Below are 24228 nucleotides of genomic sequence, written 5' to 3'. Positions count from 1 at the left end.
CTTAATTATGGATTTATTCTTGTATATGTTTTAGTTATATGACAAACTTACATTCTTAAAAGTTTAGGTGTTCGGTGGATTTGCTGTGAAATCTTTTTTTTTTTTTTAATAGGTCTTAATTTGCAGAGTCAGTTTAATCTGGAAAATGTCACTGTTTTCAATACCAATGAGCAGGAAAGCACCTTGGGTCAGAAGGTGAGGCTGATATGAAATCTAACAGAACATGTTTATGTTTGTTATTGAAGTAACTTATGAATGGGTCTTCTAAGTCATCAAAAATTTAAAAACCTTTATTTCCAATTTATAGGAATAATATGTATTATCTGTTAAAAATGCAAACAAAATAGAAATATTTAAAATAGTATAGCTACCCCATAATCCTAGGCCCAAAAGATAACCACTCTTAACATTCTCTGGCTAACCTCGTAAGACTTTTTGTATAAATGTAGTTTTATTCCAAAAATGAAGTCACACACTACATACTGTTCTGAAATTCACTTTCTTCTTTTCAAGTAGTAAAAAAAATGGATGCATTTTTGCATCAGTATGTTTATATGTATATCAGTGTTCATGGCTTTTGATAAATCTTTTGATGTATAACAATCTTGACAGTGGCATTTAGATAATGTCTAAAAGTGAAAAATTGTTAACAGCATTATAGTGAAAAATATTGCTATATTATACAGGTGTATCTGTAAGATGAAGTTTAATAAGTGAAATTGCTATGTCTAAATAATACATATATCAGATTTTGATGGATGTTGCCCAGTTACTTACTCAAAGAGGGTTTAATCATTGATACTATCACCAGTGGCACATAGAGAATGCCTGCCCATTTTCGCACAACCTCACAGCAATCCTGGGAATTACCAACTTTTAAAAATCTTTGCTTAATTGTTGTGTACTTAAAAAGTAAGTCGTCTTTATTTTAACTTATTTCCTTGGTTAATAAAATCGAGGAATTCAAACTGATTGTCGGACTGCAGTGGGAAGGCCAGGGAGGGTTGGGGGACAGGAGGGAGGGGAGTAAGAGATCAACCGAAGGACTTGTATGCACCCATATAACCATAACTAATGGACATAAGACACTGGGGGGTAAGGGAGGGCAGGGGCTTGTCAAGGGCGGGGGGGAAAAAAGGACACTTATGTAATACCCTTTGTAATACTTTAAGCGAAAAAAAATAAATAAATAAAATAAAATAAAATCGAGGAACTTACTGTTTGTTGATTGGAATTTACTTCTGTGCTGGTTTGAAGCCTTGAGGAAGAGAATTGCCTATTTTTGCCATTTGCCCAATTTACTGTGAAATGTCTTTTTCTTACTGATGTGTAAAAACTCATTATATAGAATATTTTATATAGAATATTAATTCATTGCCTACCATATGTTGATAGAATTTTTCTCAGTTTATACTTTTACTTGTAACTTTATGGAGTCTTTGCTGTATAGAACTTTTTTATTTGGTTATAATATTAACATTTGTTGGTCTTTGTTTTATTATTTCTGGCCTTGTGTCATGCTTAAAGCTTCTCCTCCATAAGATTCAACCCCTTTGTTTTCTTCTGGTGCATTTAAGGTTTTGTTGCTTCCTTTTAACCCAGAAGACATACTAGAGCTTAAAATAAATTGAGTTATTTTATTTTTTTTCCAAATAATAAGCCAGTTATCTCAGAACCATTTGTTAAATAATCCATTGTTTGCCCACTGATTTTTTAAGATTATGATATATCCAGAAGACAGTCCAGAGTTGGGAAATTCCTGGTCATTCAGCACCTCCTCTTCATTTAGAAGCCAGTTAAAAGTTTTAAAAATTATTAATTAGATAAAACTAATATCTCACTGTAGATTAATGACTACTTTATGTAATTTATTACTTAAAGTATAAAACCATTATCAGTTTGGAAGTGATGTTGGCTTTGCTTAAGGTTTTTTCAAATCTTGTCCTTCACCTTTATATATCTTTTAGGTACTTCTTGGACTATTCCATGTGAACTTATTTTGAATTTTCAATATAGAGCTGGACACACAGCATATCCTGTCGTGTTCCCAGATTAATAAGTGTTCTGTGTAGGAATTAGGGAGGATTTCCATAGTCAAATTGAAGTTGGAAATTAAAAACTACTTAAGTTCACTTTATTTACTACAGTTCTTAGAATCCTTAATATACTAATGGTTTTCTCAATTCTCTAAAAGGTTGTTGTATATATTTCCAAAAGGTATTTTGCCATACATTCTTTATTCCCAGAGAGACTCTACTGACTATGTTTGGAGAAATAGTGGTTTAAAACTTCACGTTGTTTTCATAGCTATCCTATATCATTGTCATACTGGTCTTGAGTTCTCAGATCCCTGTTGCATAAAATTCACATTGCCTTAAAGATTAACTATAGGTCTAGATAGTTACTATGACTAGACTTTTCTACTAATGATTTTCTAGCATTGTGTGAATGACATTCCAGTATTTACCTTCTGCCTGACAACTGCTTCACAACAGGCTGTACTGTTTTGTTTTGTTTTAACTTAGCACGCTGAAGATAGAGAAGAAGGAATGGATGTAGAAGAAGGTGAAATGGGTGATGATGAAGCTCCAACAACTTGGTGAGTTTTTAGTCCAGATTTCTTGATTTACAAAGTTAATACCTTAATGACTTACCGAGTTCTAGAGAGAGAATGTAGACAAAGATGAAGGAAATCATGCTTGTAGATTTATTTGTAACTTTCATGTAAATTACTTAAAACTATAAATTCCAATTACTACTGGGCTGTATCCAATAGTTTCTAAATTGTGTGTGCAGACGGTTCATTGTTTACACAGCCTATTTTATACATGTTCATAACATTTAAAAGACCAAGCATAAGCAACCTAGGTCCTCTTCCCCTTCTCCCTCCATTCAGCTTTGTGGACTCAATACCTGTGGATATTGAGCCTGATTATTTAATGAAATAGGAGAGATAAGAAAGTTCCTTTCTCTCTCCTCCTCCCTTCTGCTCCCCTTCTGTCACTGTCTCTTATTTCATCCTCTATAACCCTATGCTTTCCCTCCAGATAATTTATTTTTAGTACTGGTTAGAAGCAATGAGGAAGCGAAACATGAAGTTATACAGGAACACTTTCACTAGCATTCTTTAAAATAGTTATCATCATCAGTTGCAATTGAAAGATTTCCTGAAGATCTAGAAAGGGTTTCTATATCTGTACAGGGAGATATATTCCTTTAATCCCAAATTTCAAATTCAAACACATAGCCCCAAGGAACGTTGAAAGTAGCATAGCTCCAGGCATAATTCCTGTATTTACTACTGATATAATCTGGAACAAACTATTAACCTGCCAGCAACTCAGTTTCAGAGTATTTAAAAATGTAGTGATGCCATCTATCTGCTTCAGTTATTGCGATTAAATGAGATGCTATTTGGAAGTGATCTGTTATCCTCATTACGACTGTATGTATTGGTGTTGCATAGAGTGATATATGTAAAGCACTTAGCACAGTATTTATTCAGTGTCCTGTAGCCATTATATATAGTGTTTTGTCTTTTGGATTTTTTTTGAGACTTATTTGTTCATGTGCATTACGGATAGAGTAGGCTTTTTTTATGAAGTGTATGGAACTATACAAATGTTAAATATTGTATTGTTTCATAAATACAAATAATTTATATAGCTGTTTCTTATTCCATTTTACTTTCACATTTTGGGAAATGTTCTGTGGCCTTTTTTTCTTTTTAATTTGACCCAGAGAAAACCCATACCTATAATCTTATTTTGTAAACCATTAATGTTGCTTTAATTATAGAAGGAAGTTGATGTTCAGATAATTGTTTTCCTGTTTTCAGGGTTGATACTAGGAAAGAGCTTAGAAAAAGCAAAAGTTAACACGCCCATTAGATTCTTTGGAATATCGCTGGTTCTTGACAAAACTTTTGGCAGAGGCTAGATTTTTGTCAATTAAAAGTTGTCAGTATTCTTCATTATTGATTTGAAGCAAGATCCACATGCTTGAGATATTAGCAGTTACTCTAGCAGTTAACATTATTTTATCAAAATTAGCTAAACTTGCTAAATTATTTACCTAACTTTACACATAATCCAAAACCATTGTAATCTGGGTGAGTATATAAGCATTGGAGGCCCAGTGCACAAATTTGTGCACCACTGGGGTCTCTTGGCCTGGCCTGCGGGATCGGGCCGAAACCAGCTCTCCGACATCCCCCAAGGGATCTCAGATTGCCAGATGGTGCAGGCCAGGCTGAGGGACCCCACCAGTGCACAATAGGGGCCTGGGAGGGACACAGGAGGGAGGTTGGCCAGCCAGGGAGGAACCACAGGAGGGCTCCAGGGCGTGTCTGGCCAGTCTTGCTCAGTCTTGATCGACCGGACCCCAGCAGCAAGCTAACCTACCGCTCAGAGCATCTGCCCCCTGATGGTCAGTGCACATCATAGTGAGCAGTTGAATGGCCTTAGCATATCATTAGCCTATTACGTTTTGATTGGTTGAGCGGTCGACCGGACACTTAGCATATTAGGCTTTTATTATATACAACTAGGGGACCAGTGTACAAGTTCGTGCACCTTGAAAGGAACTGTGGGCCACGAGGCTGCTGTGAGCACAGGGGTGGGTCTCAGCCCATCCTCCGAGTCTCCGCCCGGCCCCTCCCACCGCGGCCCCCGGTACCCTGTCTGCCGGCAGTCCCGCTCCCACCACCACCACTCCCACTCGCTGATGGCACCAGCCCCACTTGCACCCATTGGTGGCGCGGAGTGATTGGGGCCAGCGCCAGCAGTGGGTGCGAGCGTGGCCAGTGCCGTCAGTGGGTGCGAGGGGCGACCAGGCAGCGGGTGTGAGCACCCAGCGGACCATGGCACACAGGAGCAAAGAATTTTCAATAACCACCAGAGGCTCGCCCCAATGACAGTGACCAGCACACCGCCTTGGTCTGGCACCCCGCTCACCTGCTCCACTATCACGCTGCAGCCAATGCCCGCCATGTTCCATACACTGCCGCCTGCTGCTGACACCTGCCATGTTCCGCATGTGCCCCCTGGTGTTCAGCGCATGTCATAGTGATCGGTTGTTCTGCCATTCGGTCTATTTGCATGTTAGGGTTTTATATAGAGAGAACTTCAAGTATCTTTTATAAAATAAAATGCATGGACTTTGTGACTGCTGTTTTTTTGCAAATCATGGACTTTTTCAATTATTTCCAAGTTCACAGCTTTTTTCCAGGCAGCTAAGTTGTCAGAAGTGTGAATGAAAGATGTAATGTGTTACTATTGTGATTTTCGATGTGTGTGTTGTTTTTGAAGTGTTATTCCAATTGATGTCAATTCAAACTAATAAAATTATTCTTTAAATGGATATTTTATGATACTGCAGTTTGTCTTCTTAACCATATGAATTAAATTCCTGTGGTGAGCTTCTTTATCAAATGTGCTACCATATGTTTTACTAAAATACTTTTCCCCTTGTTTTTTCTTAGGTCACTAATATAACTTTTCAGACTTCTGAAACTAAATTTTACACTAGCAAATTATGTTATACTTTTTTACTCTTTCTTATTTTATATACAAAGAAACTAAGACATTTTTTAGTCTTTTAAACATTAGTTCCCCCCTCCCAAAAAAACTTTTTAGTAGATGTTAAAAATTATACTCACTTGATTTTACTATAATTTTTTCAAAAGCATTATAATATGTCTCTGATACTCCCTAGTCATTAGGAAAGGTAGTTTTTGATATATCCATCCTAAAGATGAAGAGTGGAAGGTTAACTTGCTGTCATTCGGCAGAATAGAGATGGCAGGACTCTTAAGATCATGGGACTGTGTGGCTCACCAAACCTATGTTCTGTTTCCCATATTAAATTGCAGTCTTACTTAGAATATTTGTATGGGCATAAAGCTTAGAGGAAAACTAACTATAATCCATTGGTTCAATTAAGGTTTATTTAGAAAGAATGAAGTACACAATTGTGATTACAGAAAAAATTAATTTTATAGCAATAATATTGAACATTTTTATAGATATTTGGGATGTGCAGTATTTAATATCTCAAGCAGTTTTTACATATGGATTATACTAAAAGGCTTCATTGCTGTTTTAAATGATGTAGAGGCTTTTGTTAAAAAAACAATCTCATGGATTTAAAAAGTCTGAAATGTTTGTTTTAACATTAAAGTTAAAACATGCTATAGTATAATGATTGCTTATAAATTTAAAATTTATAAGTGTGTATTGATATTAGATTTGTACTAGTAACATAATCTTGCATCCGATCAAAATTCAAGGATTCCATCACTATAGATAAAGGGGGGTCTACTTATTAATTTCATTCGAAATTATTTATGATATAAGTATTTATGAATGTGCACTTTTCTGGGGAAACAGACCACAGTTTTCACCAACTTCTTAAAAGAGTTTGTGACCCAAGAAAAGTTAAAAGCATTTAGATATTTTTAAGAGAACTTAAATTATTTATATATCATTTATTTTATTAGCTCCATTCCAATTGATTACAACCTGTATCGAAAATTCTGGTCACTTCAGGATTACTTCAGGAACCCTGTGCAATGCTATGAGAAGATTTCATGGAAAACTTTTCTCAAGGTGGGTCGCCAATCCCAGACTACCAAAAATCCAATATTTTATAACTAATGGCAGAGCCAAATCTTGACTCTGTCCAGAATACTTTTCACTATATAATTATACTGCTTCCTTTTTAAAAATTATTTATTGATTTGAGAAAGAGACATTGATTTGTTGTCCCATTTCTTCATGTATTCATTGATTGTTTATATGTATCCTGATTGAGGATTGAAACCACTACTTTGGTAGTGGGCTGTAACCAACTGAGTTACTGAGCCAGGGCTACCTCTTATGTTTTTGTATCTATTTCATAATATACAGAAGCTAAATTGTAGATACTTAAACATGATTACAAATGATGAGAATTTAAAAGTCAGTAATTTTTATAACGTAGTATTATCAACATGAATTGATAAATTTTTGCAGAATACATTCTGTCTGTACTTTGCACAAAATTATTTCAGCTTTTTTGTTAGATTGGTGTCTGCTAATTATGGCCTTGGACCAGATCCAGGCTACTGCCTATTTTTGTGAACAAAGTTTTATTGGCACACAACCACACTCATTTGTTCATTATCTGTGGCTATGATAGCAGATGAGTACTTGCAACTGAGACCATAAGAGCTATATATATAACCTAAAATACTTATTTTACTCTCTGACCCTTTACAGAAAAAATTTAAGCCCTGTTTTATAAGAATTCTCTCTATTTTTTTTTCTTGACTACTTACAGATCAGTTGTCCCTTTTTTAATCAAAATCTAAGGTCAATAGCTCTTAAAAATGGGATGGTATATGTTCTGTGTTATTTTTAACAGTTTTTATTTTAGACGCATTTTTTTTTGACCAACATTTCAATTCAGGTTAAATGATGAGTGAGGAATCATCTGGAATTGCCCCTCAACTGGATAGGGTGTGACATCATTGTTTCATTTTGTCACAGTCTTTAGCACAGAAATGGTTAAGAGTTTCCATAGCTGGCTAAATAGCTAATTTCACTGGTAAATTTCTATATACTCTAAAAGCATTCCTTTCTTTGCTTGCCCCTTACACACACTGCATAAGAAATCACATTTCATCAAGAGGAGTTTATTCCTACTTTTACAGTACCATAAATCTACAAAATAGTTTTACCCTCGTGTTTTGCTATCATAATTTTCTTAATTTGCCTTACCACATGCATGTATGGTAACTGGGAATGAATCCTAGATATTCTGATACAGAAAAGCACTAAATAAATTATTGGGCAACAATGGCAAGTTTAACTAATTGATATTTTTACTTTGCAGTACTCAGAAGAAGTTCTGGCTGTTTTCAAGAGTTATAAATTAGATGATACTCAGGCCTCAAGAAAAAAGATGGAAGAATTAAAAACAGGAGGAGAACATGTATATTTTGCAAAATTTTTAACAAGTGAAAAGGTATAACTCTCACTAAGCATAATAAAAATATTTTTTTTCTATTTAATTGATACACTTTTTAAGTTCAATAGAAATGTTTCTTACTTTTGGTTAAAGCTGACAAATGTTAGTTTTAGAATCCTATTTCTTCTTTGTACAAGTAAGACTAATTTGGCTTTTATGATGAAAGAGGTTGTTCTGCATTAAGTCTGTTTTGTAGACTTATTTTATAATAAATGCATGTGCCCTGACTGGGAATCAAACCAGCAACCTTTTGATGCAAGGACTCTCAACCAGCTGAGCCACTCCAGCAGGGCTCTTTCACCACTATATCTTTATATGTGGGAAAGTGGCAGCCTTTTGCTTTTTTATATTTCTGCCTTTATTCTGACTTCAGGACCATAAATATAACAGTGCTATCCACTGACACAAATATGTCATGACATAAATTGATAGAAATCTAAATGAAGCTTTTGCCACTCTGTCCTGGGGCTTTTGCAGTAATGCCTCGTGTGCGGTAATGCCTTCAGCAAATGTTTTTTTAATTGAAATCTTTCATTTCTGTAACAACATAACCTGTACCTTTAGGCAAAATTTTAATTTAATGTGTTTTGTGTATATGCTTGTTTTTCGAGTAGTTGATGGATTTACAACTGAGTGACAGTAACTTTCGCCGACACATCCTACTGCAGTATCTCATTTTATTCCAATATCTCAAGGGACAGGTGAAATTCAAAAGGTAAGTATAAATTAATAAATGGATAGTAGTTTATAAACCACAAAGAGAAGGACTTGATCTATTTTTCTTATGTATTGGGCTCATTTTATGTATAACAGTCACATCCCTAAAACATTTCTTTTGCAGCAACATTAGATAATTGAGCTTTTATTTAGACTGGATGTTAGGATATTTGTTTTAGAGAAAAGATGTAAATACTTGTAAAGAAGTATTATATTGCCAGGGTAGTTGTGTAAAGACATGGCTTTTCTGCCTGCTGGTTTCAGATCCCACTTTCATTACTCACTAGCGGCAGTTCAGCTCTTTCTGACTTGTAATTTTAAGATAACACATATCAAGCACTCAGAAATGTTCTTTCTTATCCTTCTGTTTGTTGTGGAGATTTGGTATAGCATAGAGAAAGATCGAGGGCTTTTTGAAGCCTGACCTAGATTTGAATTCAAGCTGTATGGCCTTGGGCAAATCATTGAACCGATAAAGTCTGTTTAACATGCACACCTTCTCATTCTGAGAATTAAATGAGTAATGCATGTAAAGTGTTCAGATCTCGGCACATGGTAGTCTATTAATATTTATCGATTGGCCATAAAGCACCTAATACATAGTGAGAGCTGAACTAATGCCAACTATTAATAATTTGGGTCTGCTTTCTGCCTTCTTTAGGGCTTGGGGTTTTTATTCACTATATTTGGGATGCATTTTAAAAGAATGCAGCATGCTCTATCTGAATGTGCATCATTTAGAGCACAAATGGGGATCCTTTTTCTGCCAAGGGCCAATTTGGATATGTATAACATCATTCACAGGCCATACAAAATTATCAACTTAAAAATTAGCTGCTATATTTGGTCAAACATGTAATTAACTTACCCTAATGCCTTGGCAGCGCCAGACCAAATGATTTTGTGGGCCTTATACGGCCCGAAGGCCAGATGCTCCCCACCCCTGATGTAGAAGAATAGGTTAATACAGTGATTCCCAAAGTGGGCGCTACCGCCCCCCTGGTGGGCGCTGCAAGGATCCAGGGGGGCGGTGATGGCCACAGGTGCATTTGTTTTAACTTTTTTTGTATTACCTTTCTATTCTGAGTTCAATAAATAGTTTCATAATTTCAAACTTCAATGTTTCTAATTTACACCTTTCTTTACTATATTTTACGAAAAAGGTAGAAACATTAATACATATATCTTTCTGTTTAATTGCTATTAAAATTTTTAAAAAATTAATTTCCAGGGGGCGCTGAGTAATATTTTTTCTGGAAAGGGGGCGGTAGGCCAAATAAGTTTGGGAACCACTGGGTTAATAGCTCTCAAATATTAACCTTAAACCCCACATTAAACTTATTATTTTAGGAAACATTCACTACTCTGTTTATATTTAATCAAATTAATTGAATGTTTTAGTCTCCTCTATACTTTCATGTCTTCAATTCTAACCATCTTGAGGATGAAGTGCAAGAAGTTTCTCATGTAATTATCTCATTTGTGATTGTTCTTGTCTTGGTAATTTTTAACACTTTTTATATTATAGTTTTTCTGTTACATGTCTTGTGTTTTTTCAAAAAGAATATAAACCTTAAAATTGAATGTACATTGAATCTGTTTACTCAAGCATGCTTTTATTGCTTTGTTCCGTAGTTCAAACTATGTTTTAACTGATGAGCAGTCACTCTGGATTGAAGATACTACAAAATCAGTTTATCAAGTAAGTTCAACACGCAACAAACCCATGATTGAACAAAATGGAAATTTAGAATTTTCTTTGTTTCAGCCCCAAATAGGAAAATAAGGATAAAGTTAAGCTCAGGTACAAGACCACAAACACTTCCTGGTTCTCTGCCTACAAACCACTCCTATGATGCAGAAAGTTGTTGAAAGCTTAGTATATTCTTTCTAATCACAGCTGCTATCTGAAAACCCACCCGATGGAGAAAGATTTTCAAAGATGGTAGAGGTATGTGTTTTATATTTAGTTTTCTTAGCACCAAAGAAAATTTTAGAAGCTCCCATTATGCAAATGTAACTTGTTTTTCTCAGCATATATTAAACACTGAAGAAAACTGGAACTCATGGAAAAATGAAGGCTGCCCAAGTTTTGTGAAAGAAAGGTAAATATATACTGAAGCAATATGAGAAATATTAAAATATAATTTGATGTGATTCTATTATGTAGAGATATGTGTCTATGTATTTCATATAAAAAATGTAAGTTAAGCCCAGGCCAATATGACTCAGTGGTAGACCGTTGGCCCTTAGACCGAGGGATCACAGGTTTGATTCCTGGCCAAGGGCACGTACCTGGGTTACAGGTTTGATAGCTGGCCCCAGTTGGGGAGCATATGGGAAGAAACCAATCAATGTGTGTCTCCCTCACATCCATGTTTCTCTCTCTCCCCCTCCCTTCCACTTTCTCTAAAATCAATGGAAAAAAATATACTTGGATGAGGGTTTAAAAAAAAAGTTGAGCTCAATAATAATAAAACCACTCCAATTTATTTTATGTGAAATTTTCATCTCAAATTTCTTGTAATTAAGCTCCCAGAACAAATTGATGTATTAATTATCGAAAAAAATTTGTATACCCACTTATTATTTGTACCATGGTGTGGCATTTTTGTCTTTTATCTGATGGGTGTTCTATAATAATATGAAGCTTTCATCTTTTTAAGAAAACAATGTTTTCTTTTACATTAAACACTTCCATTTCTGTTGTCCATTTGTAATTCCAGTATGTTTTGTTCACCACAGAACATCAGATACTAAGCCAACGAGAGCAGTACGAAAGAGAACAGCACCGGAGGACTTCCTGGGGAAAGGACCCAACAAAAAGATTCTGATGGGAAAGTAGGTTATCCTGTCTTCATATGTAGAATGTTACTAGTTATTTTTTAATTTTGAAGATGTTACTATAAGAACTCTCCAGTTTTTGTGTTTGTCTAGTTTTTTAAGTGTTTGGTATATACATAGGTGACTAAAGCAAAATACCCCCTATCAATCTACACGCCCATTATGTGGTTCATGCAAGTACACATACTAGTACTTCCATTATGTCTCCTGCTTTAAAAATCCAAGGCTGTAGGCTATGACATTTTTACCACATCACAGAGAATACATTTGCATTGATCCAGCTCATTTCTAGTTGTTGCAAAATACCACAGTCCTTTCCATTACCTTCTAGTTAACTGCAAATTGCTTTATATTGTGCTTGAATATTTTTAGAAAAAAAGTATTGTCATTCAATATATGCTCATATAGAAAATTTGCTAAATACCAAAAATTAGTGAAGATATTTAAAACTCCACTACTTAACTTTAAGTATTTTTATAACTTTAGACATATCAGGATGGTGTCCATTAAAAATGTATTTGTTTATGTGTCTATTTTTCAGTGAGGAGTTAACAAGGCTTTGGAATCTCTGCCCTGATAATATGGAAGCTTGTAAATCAGACACAAGGCAAGTTTCAAATGTTTCACATCAAGTATTGCTTTTCTCAAATGTTGAGTAGAATGGCCTTTTGTCAGCTATCAGGAGAGTTCAAAAAATTGGGGTTGACTTTGGCACAATAATTTTAGAAATCACAAGAAAGTAAGAATTCGCAAAAATAGAAGGAACTACAAACCAAGGTATGACCTAATTCTGTGGTTGCTTCTAGCTAAGGGGCAGTACAGATGATTCCCACTTTTGGGAACAGGGAACTTGGGTCTTAACAGCCACAAAAGGACAGAAGGTAAGGCCTTGGGCCTGCATGAATTTGTAACTGAGTTCCCCTGAATAGAGCTGAGCCCCTTGACACACTACATTTTCTGTAAAAGAAGGGCAGAGTGGGAGATGGGGAGACTTGCCCACTGGTATAGGAAACAAGAAAGCTTGTCCATTACGATCTAGGCTGTGGGCAAAAAGGAAAATGTATTCCTGATAAATTATAACAAGTCTGCTGCCATGCGCTCTTACTTGTAAATATATCCTGCAAGCAGTGTAAAGGAACCCTGGGCTTTCTGGAGGTCACATCTTCAACCTAAGCCAAGGATCCTGCAGATAAAAATCTGAATTTCACCATCCAGACTTAACAGAACATTCAAGAAGACCATTCACCATGAGTAAGAGTCAGCAGACAGAACAAGCCACAGAAATTAACCCTTTGCGGTTGTATTAAATTTGGACATGGGTGTCATACTGGTCAGAATTAATTTCCATTGAAAGAGCAGTGATACATAACATGCAAGATTATGAAGGATAAACAAGATTTATTAATTCTTTTTTGGAACTACGTCACTACTAGTAGAATCACTACAAACGTTATCACTTTCTACGTCAGAGTCAGTATTCAAGGTGCCAAAATAAAACTCTTCATCGTTACTTTCAGATTCGCAGTATACTTCTCTCGGTAACTTTCTTTTTGCCATTTTGGAGTATTATTTTGAAATATCTTAACAAGCTAGAATGCCTAATTACAGTTAAACGTAATTTGTAAAGCTTTATTTGAAATTCTGCGAAGTATCTCCGAAGCTTGTCGATTTCTTCACTCTCAAAAGGCGACTGACTCGCCACAGTGTTTTGCATGGCGAGTGTGGAACGACCGTTTGTTTATATTGAGTTTCGGTATCTCCGATTTGTCGGGGCAATGTTTTGGTTCGTGACAAGGTCGCTTAGACACTTAAGAGCTTTCAGAGAAATTATGAACTGATACAGGAATGAATAGAGTTAAGATTCGTACGGTTCCTTGCTGTGGTGGCTGAGAGCAGACATATGACCGGAACGGTAAAAAAGCTCTGGTGGCTGAGAGTAGACAAACGACCGCAAAGGGTTAAACATCAGATTAAGGCTTACAATAAGTATATTTAAGATAATTAAAGATATAAAAGAAACATGACATGATCTAGTCATTGAAATTACAAAATAGGCAGGTAAAAATAGCAGGCTTGACACAGGTGAAATAGAATTAATGATTTAAAAAATCACCCAGAAAGCAGTACAGAGGGATCAAGAATTAAAAAATATGAAAAAGTCAAGAACCACAGAATGAGAAGGTCCAACAGACTTCTAATAGAAGGAGGAAATAAGAGAATGGGGAAGAAGCAGTAATCAAGGACATGACAGAATTTTTGTTTTAGGACCAAGAATTAGCATAAATTCTCAGGTTCATGTGGTACAGATTTAAGTGGGATAAACACAATAAATCCTTATCTCTACACATTGTAATAAAGTCACCAGAGAGAAAAACCAGACCGCCTTCAAAGGAGCAAAAAATCAGGCTGATGGCAGACTTCAAGACCAAAAGGAACCATAGACAGTGGAATAACTTCAAGGTGTTGAAAGCATGGACTCCGAATTCTGTATAATAAGTTAAAGAGTGGGTCGGTTAGTCAAGAGAGAAAGTTACTTTCAGATTAAAACTGAGAATCTGTCATCAGCAGTCTTTAAAAACCTGTCAGAAAGAAGTTTAACCCCAAAACAATGTGAAGTTGCAAGGATTGCTATGCAGAGACATTAGTAAATATGATTAAGTCTCATCAGATTCATTGTATAAAGCAGTAATATTACTAATTGGGGGTATTTTAAAAAGGTGGAACTAACATACTTGATGAAAAGTGACCTTAATATAAGGAGTGATCGGGTAAGGGAGGCCAGGGGATTGTCAAGGACGGGGGGGGGGGGGGGGGGGGGTGGAATGACACATATGTAATACCCTTTGTAATACTTTTAGCAATAAAAAAATATAAGCAGTGATCAGAATGAATGTTACAGGTGAAGATAGAGATAATAACTAGACTTCAAGTAAAGCATGCTTGCTAAGTATGTAAAAGAAACAAGTTGAGGAAAAAGTAAATATAGAAAATTCAAGCAAATAAAATATAAATCAGGTTTGTAGGCAGGTACAAGCTGAATTCCATTAATTGAAAATTTGAAAAGATTCAAAACAACATATACTTAATTTTTTTTTTTAAAAAAAAGCAGCACATGAATGATAAACACCAAGTTCTAAAGAATGGCTACCTCTGGGGGGAGAAGAAGAGATGAAGGAGGGGTGCATGGGCGCACTCAGCTGTATTTGTAGCATTTGAAAGTCTTAAAGCAGATGAGGCAAAAACCTGCAGTGTTCATTACAAAACTAGCAAATGGTTTCAAACATTGATGAATGATGTTCTGGTTGGAATTTTAGTGTGAACCCTGCTTTATCTAGTGTGATGTGTAGAAGAGGGATGGTAAACTCACAAGCAACCTTACAGGCCTTTAATGTTCACCAGTTACAGGGCATCTTACATTCTAGTAAGTCATTAGATTTTATGCTTGGTTTTTCTTCAGAGAGCTCATTTTTCTCATTTTAGTAAAAAGATGTCTTCTGGTCAGATCCTTAGATCTTATTTGACTCTGTCTCAAGTTTTTATTTCTGAAGACAAATTCAAGAAGATGTGATTAAAAACCAGCTATGTGCCCTAGCTGGTTTGGCTCAGTAGATAAGAGCATCGGCCTGCGGACTGAAGGGTCAGGGGCTCAATTCGGGTCAAGGGCACATGCCCGGGTTGTGGGCTCAATCCCCAGTAGGGGGCATGCAGGAGGCAGCCGATCAATGATTCTCTTTCATCATTGATGTTTGTCTCCCTCTCCCTCTCTGAAATCAATAAAAAAATTTTTTTAAAAAGCCATGTTACCATGGCAGCAATCTAAAAAGCTCAAAGTTCTTGAAATCTTAGTATGTCTGGTTATTTTCGGTTTAATTCTGGTTTAAAGGGAAAACATCCATGTGTGGACATAATGTGAAAATTTCCTGCTTGCTGGAGAAATTCAAATGCTAGTAAACCCCTGGCTGCCCTCTGTGACTAGTAACATCAGCGTACATTATTGTACGATACAGTGTGTGTCACATTTCATAATACAGTGTTTCACTACATAGTACATAGTGGGTAAAGGCCACACTGCCCTCTTTTTTGTCCCTAGAAGTTTAACTTGTTTTGAGTCATTTATCTCCTTAAAATTTTGATTTCCTAAATAATCTAACTGTAAGTCAAGTGTGAATAACATTAGGATCCTCACTAGTTATTTTTTAACATCCAGAGAATATATGCCAACTTTGGAGGAATTCTTTGAAGAAGCCATTGAACAGGCAGACCCGGAAAGCATGGTTGAAAATGAATATAAGTAAGTAATGTTTCTCATGAGCTAATTTTCTCCAATTCTTTTCCTTAGGAATTTTATGTATACTAGAATGCTAATAAGGGAGACAGTTGATAGAGTGGTACTTTTCCTCTTAGGTGAGTTTATGTACCAAGTTCACATTATGACACTTCTGATTTCAATGACTATTCCCATCAACTTAACATCAAGATTATTTCAAAAAAAATCAGAAAAATCCCTCTTGAACCTACATCTCTCTCCAGATATCACCTATTTTCCCTGTTTCCCTTCAAATCAGTCAGGCATACCTCATTTTATTGACTTCACTTTATTACACTTCACAAATGTCAGGTTTTTTACAAATTGAAGGCAAAATCCTTTATGAGCAAAAAAAATTACAACTCGCTTTATTGCAGTGGTCTGGAACCAAACCCACAGTATCTGCAAGGTGAGAGGTATGCTTGTATCTCCCATTGTCCTCAGCCCATTCCTGTCGGGCTGTCTCTGGCTGTCATATAGCTCTTATCAAGGTCACTTTTTTTTTTTTTTTAACCCCTCAGCAGAATTCCCTAGTTGATTGGTCTTGTTAGATAACATTTTCTTCTCTCAACAGCCATCTAACTATAGCTCCCACTGTTATCGTTTTGTCTAATTGCTTTTCAGTCTCCATTGCTGGCTCCCCAATCCTCTGCCTAACTTAAAATTTTGGAGTAGCTTCAGGACTCAGTCTCAGGTTCTTCAACTAAATCCACAGCTCCATGATTTTGAATAGGCCTTATTGCACTGACTTAAGGGCTAGAGCCCTCTTGTCAGACTGCTTAGGTTCCAATCCTGGGACTCTACCACTTAACTTGCTAGGCTACGAGGACTAATTAAACCCTTCTGTTTGTTTCCTTGTCTATTAATAGGAATGGTACCCACTTCACAGGGTTATTCTGAGGATTAAGATGATTTGCTTTGAACCATGCATGACGTAGTTAGCACTGCAAAAAGAAGGCTATGACCAATTCTGGACAATTTTTCATGCATTAGCCAGTGATCTTTAAATTCACAAGTCAAATCTGTTGCTACCTATTAAAATTAAGATGAAGCCCTACCTGGTTTGGCTCAGTGGATAGAGCGTCAGCCTGCGGACTGAAGGGTCCCAGGTTCGATTCTGGTCAAGGGCACATGCCTAGGTTGCGGGCTTGATCCCCAGTAGGGGACGTGCAGGAGGCAGCCAATCAATGATTCTCTCTCATTGATGTTTCTCTCTCTCTCTTTCCCTCTCCCTTCCTCTCTGAAATCAATATAGACATAAAAATAAATAAATAAATAAATAAAATTAAGATGAAGTCTTACTAACAAGCCTCCTTTATCTGATTTGCACCTACCTTTCTACCTCTCCAGTCACATCATCTTTATTTTCTCTCTGCTCAAACCATACCAGCCCTGTTTCCATTCAACTCAAAAGATACTTCCACCTCAGGACCTTTGTACTTGATGTTCATTTGCTTGAAACTTCCCTCATGACAATCCCATGGCTTGCTCTCTCACTTAAACTCTCATCTTAAATACTGAGCAGTTTTCCCTGACCAAGTCTTCTCCTTTCCCTTAATGCAGCCCTGTTAATTTCATAGTACATATCACCATCTGAATTTGTCATTTTTTTCTCATCCTTACCACTACCTGAAATTGTCTTAACCCTTGTATTTACCAATAATGATGCTTCGGAACAGATTCATTTACTATGTCAGTTACTTCCTAAGCACTTACCTTATATAACTCTTTAGGTAGAAATTGTTGTTTCAGCTAGTAAATGGCAAAGCCAGGAAAATCACTGTGACCTCAGGGGCCCTGATCTCCATGACTCCTGAGTGCCCAGCTCAACAAGTATTTGTTGAATGAATATTGATTTATTATTGTTAGGTAAGACTAGGTAGAGTGATAGCCCTCTAAGATTAGTTTAAGAATCTGGATGATATGGATCTCTAGAGAATAATTTTGTATGTATAATTGACAGAATGCTTAAAAGATTCAAATTATCTAAACAGAAATGTGTCAGAGAAAAGTAACTATTTTGGCAAAGCCTCATAGCATGATGTTAACTTGGTAAGGGTCCCCACCGTCTAGGAGTAGGTTTGCAGGTGCCAGCATGCCTCAAAGGTAATGAGGCTCCAAGTAAACGAGGTTGCTACTCAACAACTTGGGGAGGGAGGGTATTTCCAACTGACTTGCAAAAAACTCATAAATGGGGGGGGGGGGGGGGATTGTGCTCTGGATTCTGCAGCTTGCCTGTTTCAGGAACACTGTCTTTAGAATTTCCCTGAGGTTTCCATCTCTCACCTTACTGGATACCACCTATTACCACTTTGCTTCCTTACGGAACAGTTCATGGGTTGGTTCTATTCTTGGCATCATTGCTTACTCTCTTGACTATTGGATATTTCCCTTTTCGTTTTGGAGCCATTTTTATCCCATCAGGTTGGTTCTGAGCAAATTAAAGTTTAGGCATTGTATAAATAGGAAACCAAGCATCGATTAAATTAATGATTGGAACTTAGTGTTGAACTTAAGTTCTGGAACTCACACCTATAGGTGGCATCATGCTGGCGGATATCAACTCACTAAAACATGTTGAACCTATTATGAATTCATTTTCCCCCCTAAATAACTAGATTATTTCTGTCCTGCATATACAACATCTAGCCAGTACTGCACATACTGACTTTTTTAAATTAAGTAAAATGCATACAAACTTTTTAAATGTGCTTGCTGGCGTGACCTCCCTCTTCAGACTCTGTTGGTTTCTAATATAAGTGACCTGCACACTGAGGTTCTTTGGGAATACGATCAGAGTGAAAAGAATGGTGCCTTCAGCTACTTATCTTAGAGTTATAGAGTTTCACCTGGTGAGTTACATTAACTAGAAGGGAATATAGAAATAAATTACTATAAAGTTATAAGACCAACATCTTTTTATAGGGCTGTGAACAATTCAAATTATGGTTGGAGAGCCCTGAGACTGTTAGCACGGAGAAGCCCTCACTTCTTCCAGCCAACCAACCAGCAGTTCAAAAGTTTGCCAGAATATCTTGAAAACATGGTAATAAAGCTAGCAAAGGAATTACCAGTAAGTATTATAAATCTATTTTTTTCATTTCCTTTAGTTGATGTTATTTTCTTTAAAACTGCTATCGTTTGAACAGAGCTGAATTTAGAGTTGTGGGGGAAAATCCACCAACTTCCATGTTTTAGAATGAAAAGAAAGGCATTTGAGGATACATTTCATAGGAAGTACATAACTAATAAACTTTTAATAATTTTTATAGCACGTGTATAACTTAATCTAAGTCTATAATACTTCTGGAGAAACTGTTATCGTTTTTCCTGTTTGTTGGTGCATTATATTCAAAGACAGGGTAGTAGTAGGCAACTTGGCCTTACTACTCTGGCTCTCCTTTTCAATACAATTTTCTCATTGTATACAATATGATACTAATAACTGTGTGCATAAAAGCTAATAAAATCACTCAAAAAATGTTAAGGACATAGGTGCTCAACCCTGGTCTTCCTTAGACTATTGTTACTATATGCTAGGTATGTGAAAATCATTTTAACATCTTTTACTGACTCCCTTCTTCCCAGGTTGGGAGAGTAAGGGGAGTCTTTCCAACTTTCAGATCTTCCCCATCCACCCCTTCTCCAGGTTAACACTGTTCTTCTACTTGTCATATTTAACATTCACATTTAACACCCTCAGGGGTAAAGTTCTGGGTCCTATACTTGGAATGTCACAATCAGCTTGTCTAAACAAATGAATCCCAAGTTACTTTAGAAGTTGGCATTCTTTTAAACATTCTCCTTACTCATTTTAGCCTCCTTCTGAAGAAATAAAAACAGGTGAGGATGAAGATGAGGAAGATAATGATGCTTTACTGAAGGAAAATGAAAGTAAGAATTGAATTTTCTTGGCTATTTTACAAAGATTGTGGTTCTTTGTTGAGAGGTACGTTATTTAATTTGATCTACTTCTCAACTTCTACCATGTATCTCAGCTGCTTCTTATAGTAAGGAATTTAAAGCACTGCTTGACAATAACTTAAAATTGATTTCCCAATGGTCATAAGAACAGTATTCAATCCATGGAAAAATATAAAAAGGAACTGTTTTACTTTCAAAATAAAGGTTATTAAAGGGGATTAATATTTCGGTGGCCCCATATCTTCCCATTTCTGTTGTATACTTTGAATTGTAGATGTCCTCATACTTGGTACATAATTTACATTTCTTGTGTTTTCTAGGCCCTGATGCTCGCCGAGACAAACCTGTAACAGGGGAACAAATAGAGATATTTGCCAACAAATTGGGTGAACAATGGAAGATTCTGGCTCCCTACTTGGAAATGAAAGACTCGGAAATTAGACAGATTGAGTGTGATAGTGAAGACATGAAGATGAGAGCTAGGCAGTTACTAGTTGCCTGGCAAGATCAAGAGGGAGTCCATGCAACGCCTGAGAGTCTGATTAATGCACTGAATAAGTCTGGATTAAGTGACCTTGCAGAAAGTCTAACTAATGACAATGAGACAAATAGTTAGCTTTTTTTTTTTTTATTAAAACTGTGATAAGATTTTGTTACCAAGCAGCATTTGTTAAGAGGTCCACTGGTTTTGGTAAACAATAAACATTTTTATAACAGTTGTACAGTTGGCTGGTATTCCAAGAACAAAACACATATTGGCTCTTGATAACTGACCTCAGTCAGGTCTTGGGAGGAGGGAGTAGGAGGTTGGAAAAATGGCCAAAGTGACATGACCTTAAGGTCACAACATATTTTTGTTAAAATGTGTTAAGTCAATAAGTGATATTTAGAGGCATGGTGTTTCTTAAAATACACTATGCCAAATTAGTTTCTGCATGCCGTTAGCAGTTATGAAATTTAACTTGCTATTCTGAAAATCCCAAAATAAGACTTTCTGAATCCATATGGCTGCTCTAGTTTCATGCTTTAAAACAGAGGATCAGCAAACAATGGTCCGTTTACCACTTGGTTTTATAAGTAAAATTTAATCACACATCCATACTGATTTTTTAAGTTTTGTCTATGGCTTCTTTCCTGCTACAACGGCAAATTAAGTAGTTGCAACAAAAAAGTTATAGTCTGCAAAGCTTAAAGTATTTACTATCTGGCTCACTACAGAAAATGTTTGCTGACCCCCAACTTTAAAAGAAATGGGGTGAAGTCTAAAACCTAGTTCCTTTAGCCTTATAAAAATTAACCTCTCAAGTCATTAAAATAGGGATGCATTGCTCAGGGATTGTTGTGAAGTTCAAATGAGATGTCTGTGAAAGCACCCTGTAAACAGCAAAGCACTAGGTAGGTAGTAATGGTTGGAGACAGAACTATCTCTTCTTCCTGTCCCCACATAAGCATTATCCTTTAGGGGTCTAAGATTGTTATCATTGTTTTGAATCCAGAACAACAACTACTAAATGCACATTATACAATAAATGTTCTTGCTTGGGCTTAACTTCACTAGCTAGTCCAACAATATACAGCACAACTCTAGTATCAAAAGGGCGTCGTGTTAGTGGCACAGCATATAAGGCACACTCAGGAGTCAAGACCTTTTCTTGCTTACTCTCAAAGACCCTACATGCAAGGCTGAACTCTAAAACAGCCTTATTAGTTTCAAACAACACTGGTATAAGTCTAATTTCTTATACTTAAAATATCTTTGGAATAATGCTTTTTGGATCAAATAAAATGAAATAAAGTTTTTTTTTATAATGACAAGGAATTACAATTTAAAAATTCTAATTCTATAGAAGGTTTATATACTTTGTTCTAAATCTACCTCACCTGATCTCTAGTAGCTACAGCATCCTGCAAATCAGAAAAAATTTAAATTTTAATTGCTAAATTATGTACTCAAAATTGTTCAGGCCAAATATAACAGTGAATAAAAACACTGCAGAATTACAAGCAGCATACCAATATATAAAAAACATCACAATTCTTATGGTCTCATTTTCCCCATCCTATTCTGCACCCTCCCTCAAAGCAAAGGAAGTACTGATTGCCAATAATTCAAGTAATTAGAGATTAGCTGAAGAAGCTATATACAAATAAAGTTTCCCTGAAATACTTATTTTATGTCCCCTAGAGTTCTCACAAACTCAAAAATAGCCACTATTCTTAAGGAATCTACTGGTTATCAGTGCTGTCTGTGCTCTGCAGAGCATTAAAACGAGAGTAAGCAAAGATGAGATTTCATGATAATCCCCAAAACTTAATTATAAATACCCAACTCAAAATCAGAGACAAATTTGGTAATAATCTATCCTTTCTCTAACAATCAAGGCTCCTAAGACAAAGATGAGGAACTGACTAATTAGAATATATTAAACCTACTACATTGAAATACCTCATACTCTTGGTACTCCAATCACCACTAGAAAAATCATTGATATTAAGCTGTGAAATAGACATTAAGATTTTTGGGAACTGACAGAAGTATAAAAATAACTGAGCCAAAGGACAGATCTGACTGATAAATGCTGCATTCAGCATCCAAAAAACTCCATTGCTCTTAGAACTTTGTATTTCTTTTTAAACAATATAATACTAACAGGCAAAGATAACGTTTTTAAATGGATGCTTAACAGCAGAGTAAAACTAACCATCAGGGTTAACATATTGGAACTTCAGCCAACTCAACAGACAAGACTTGAGGTCAAAAACTGTTAATCCCTCTTTTTCTTTTTTTTTATTAAATATCCCTATTTTCTAAAAATAAGCAACCAGAGCCTGTCAACATCCTTTAAAGGTTGATTACTACAAAGCCATTGCAGAGTTAAATGTACAAACCATAGTACATCAGAGAGACAGTAATAAATGTATAATCAAATGTACTATTGATCACAATTTATTTTAAAGTCATGAAAAGCCAGCAACAATCAGGCTGGACAAATACTTGATTGTATCCATGTTTCCATGGGCTATGTGGACAGCAGCACTGAGAGCACAATGAGAGCAACACTTACTTCCTTTCCATCTTCCTGGCAGAATTTGTTAGATAAGGCAAAGGAAATTACCTGTGGTTTGAACCATGCAAGAACAACAAAACAGTAATAGGTGTGCAATAAACATTTCATTGCTGAATATTGAGCTGAAAAAGGCAGGGAAAATTATCACAGAAGATAATGGTTGAAAGGCATTTCAACTCAGAATTTTAAAAAATTAATGCAAGAAATAAGCTTTTAAAAAATTTCTTCCTGTCACCTTTATACAGAGCAGCACAGTCCAAAGGCTTCTCTTCTCTACAATATTTTACGTTGACACACAGAGTGGTCTGCTTCTGCCCTTTGTTCCATATGAGGGAAAACAAAACCACTTATATATCTTCCTCTAAAGCTCTGGATTATAGAAATGATCAACAAGTAACATTTATTTCACACCTAAGCATAAATAGCTAAAATGAAGATTACTGTTCACTTTCCTCTTCCATTATTTCAACTCTGCGAGGCCCATAGAGTAAAACATAAGCTATATGCCAGTCTCCACCACCAGAAAGCCGCAAGATATCTTCTGGTGTCACAATGCTGACCTTATCATCATCAAACTTAATCCATTCATCTAAAGAACGAGAGGAAAATGAAATTAAAATCATTCACAATTTTTTCAGAGTTCCATTTCAAAAAAGGTACTTTATGCACAGCAGTATTCCATCTACCATAACAACAGTTCTCAAAGCATGATCCAGGGACTACTCAGGTTCAAAACCATTTCAGGAGTTCCATGAAGGTTACGACTATTCTCATAACACTACTAAAGCATTAAGTACCTTTCCCCCCTCATTCTCTCAAGTGTACTTTGGAATTTTCCTGAGGCTACACAACGTATGATAAAGCAAAAGACAATGCAGAAATAATTAGGAGAGTCTAGCTGTCTCCTATTAAAGACTTATAAAAATGTAAATCAATACCATTTCTTGCCACTTTTTTTTGTTTGGGAAAAAATTATGATTTTCATTTTTTAAATATTATTTATGTAATTGGTTTATTACTGTCAGTTTTGAATAAATAAATTTCTCAGTTTTAATTTCTATTATAGTAAAGAAACAATCCTCATAAACAAAATGAGAAGGTTCTCAATATAAGAGTGTAAAAGGCCCTAACCGATTTGGCTCAGCGGATAGAGCGTCGGCCTGGGGACTGAAGGGTCCCAGGTTCAATTCCAGTCTAGGGCATGTACCTGGGTTGCGGGCACATCCCCAGTAGAGGGCGTGCAAGAGGCAGCTGAATCGATGTTTCTCTCTCATCGATGTTTCTAACTATCTCTCTCCCTCTCCCTTCCTCTCTGTAAAAAAATCAATAAAATATATTTTTAAAAAAAAAAGTGTAAAA

General features: G+C 36.0%; 2 protein-coding genes across 3 annotated transcripts in view; one reads left to right on the top strand and one right to left on the bottom strand.

Moving 5' to 3' along the window:
• The window catches only part of THOC1 (THO complex subunit 1), a 31376-nt gene extending 10853 nt beyond the window's left edge, over positions 1–20523 (top strand). Inside the window, exons 8-21 of the mRNA XM_070420538.1 lie at positions 113–195; positions 2526–2599; positions 6500–6608; positions 7876–8007; positions 8625–8725; positions 10363–10429; positions 10628–10678; positions 10762–10832; positions 11473–11568; positions 12113–12178; positions 15779–15862; positions 18803–18950; positions 19696–19771; positions 20122–20523. Of these exons, the coding sequence (XP_070276639.1) occupies positions 113–195; positions 2526–2599; positions 6500–6608; positions 7876–8007; positions 8625–8725; positions 10363–10429; positions 10628–10678; positions 10762–10832; positions 11473–11568; positions 12113–12178; positions 15779–15862; positions 18803–18950; positions 19696–19771; positions 20122–20417 (1454 nt within the window). The 3' untranslated portion in view covers positions 20418–20523. The remainder of the gene's footprint in view (positions 1–112; positions 196–2525; positions 2600–6499; positions 6609–7875; positions 8008–8624; positions 8726–10362; positions 10430–10627; positions 10679–10761; positions 10833–11472; positions 11569–12112; positions 12179–15778; positions 15863–18802; positions 18951–19695; positions 19772–20121) is intronic.
• Positions 20348–24228, bottom strand: part of USP14 (ubiquitin specific peptidase 14) — a 48417-nt gene continuing 44536 nt past the window's right edge. For both annotated transcript variants that reach the window (XM_070420539.1, XM_070420540.1), the window contains exon 16: positions 20348–23458. In XM_070420539.1, coding sequence (XP_070276640.1) covers positions 23307–23458 — 152 coding nt within the window. In that variant the 3' untranslated portion in view covers positions 20348–23306. The remainder of the gene's footprint in view (positions 23459–24228) is intronic.

Source organism: Myotis yumanensis, unplaced genomic scaffold, assembly GCF_028538775.1.
Source record: "Myotis yumanensis isolate MYYU_CA2020_CCGP unplaced genomic scaffold, mMyoYum1.0.hap1 SCAF_7, whole genome shotgun sequence".
NCBI classification, from domain to species: domain Eukaryota; kingdom Metazoa; phylum Chordata; class Mammalia; order Chiroptera; family Vespertilionidae; genus Myotis; species Myotis yumanensis.
This window is presented reverse-complemented; position numbering and strand designations above follow the sequence as displayed.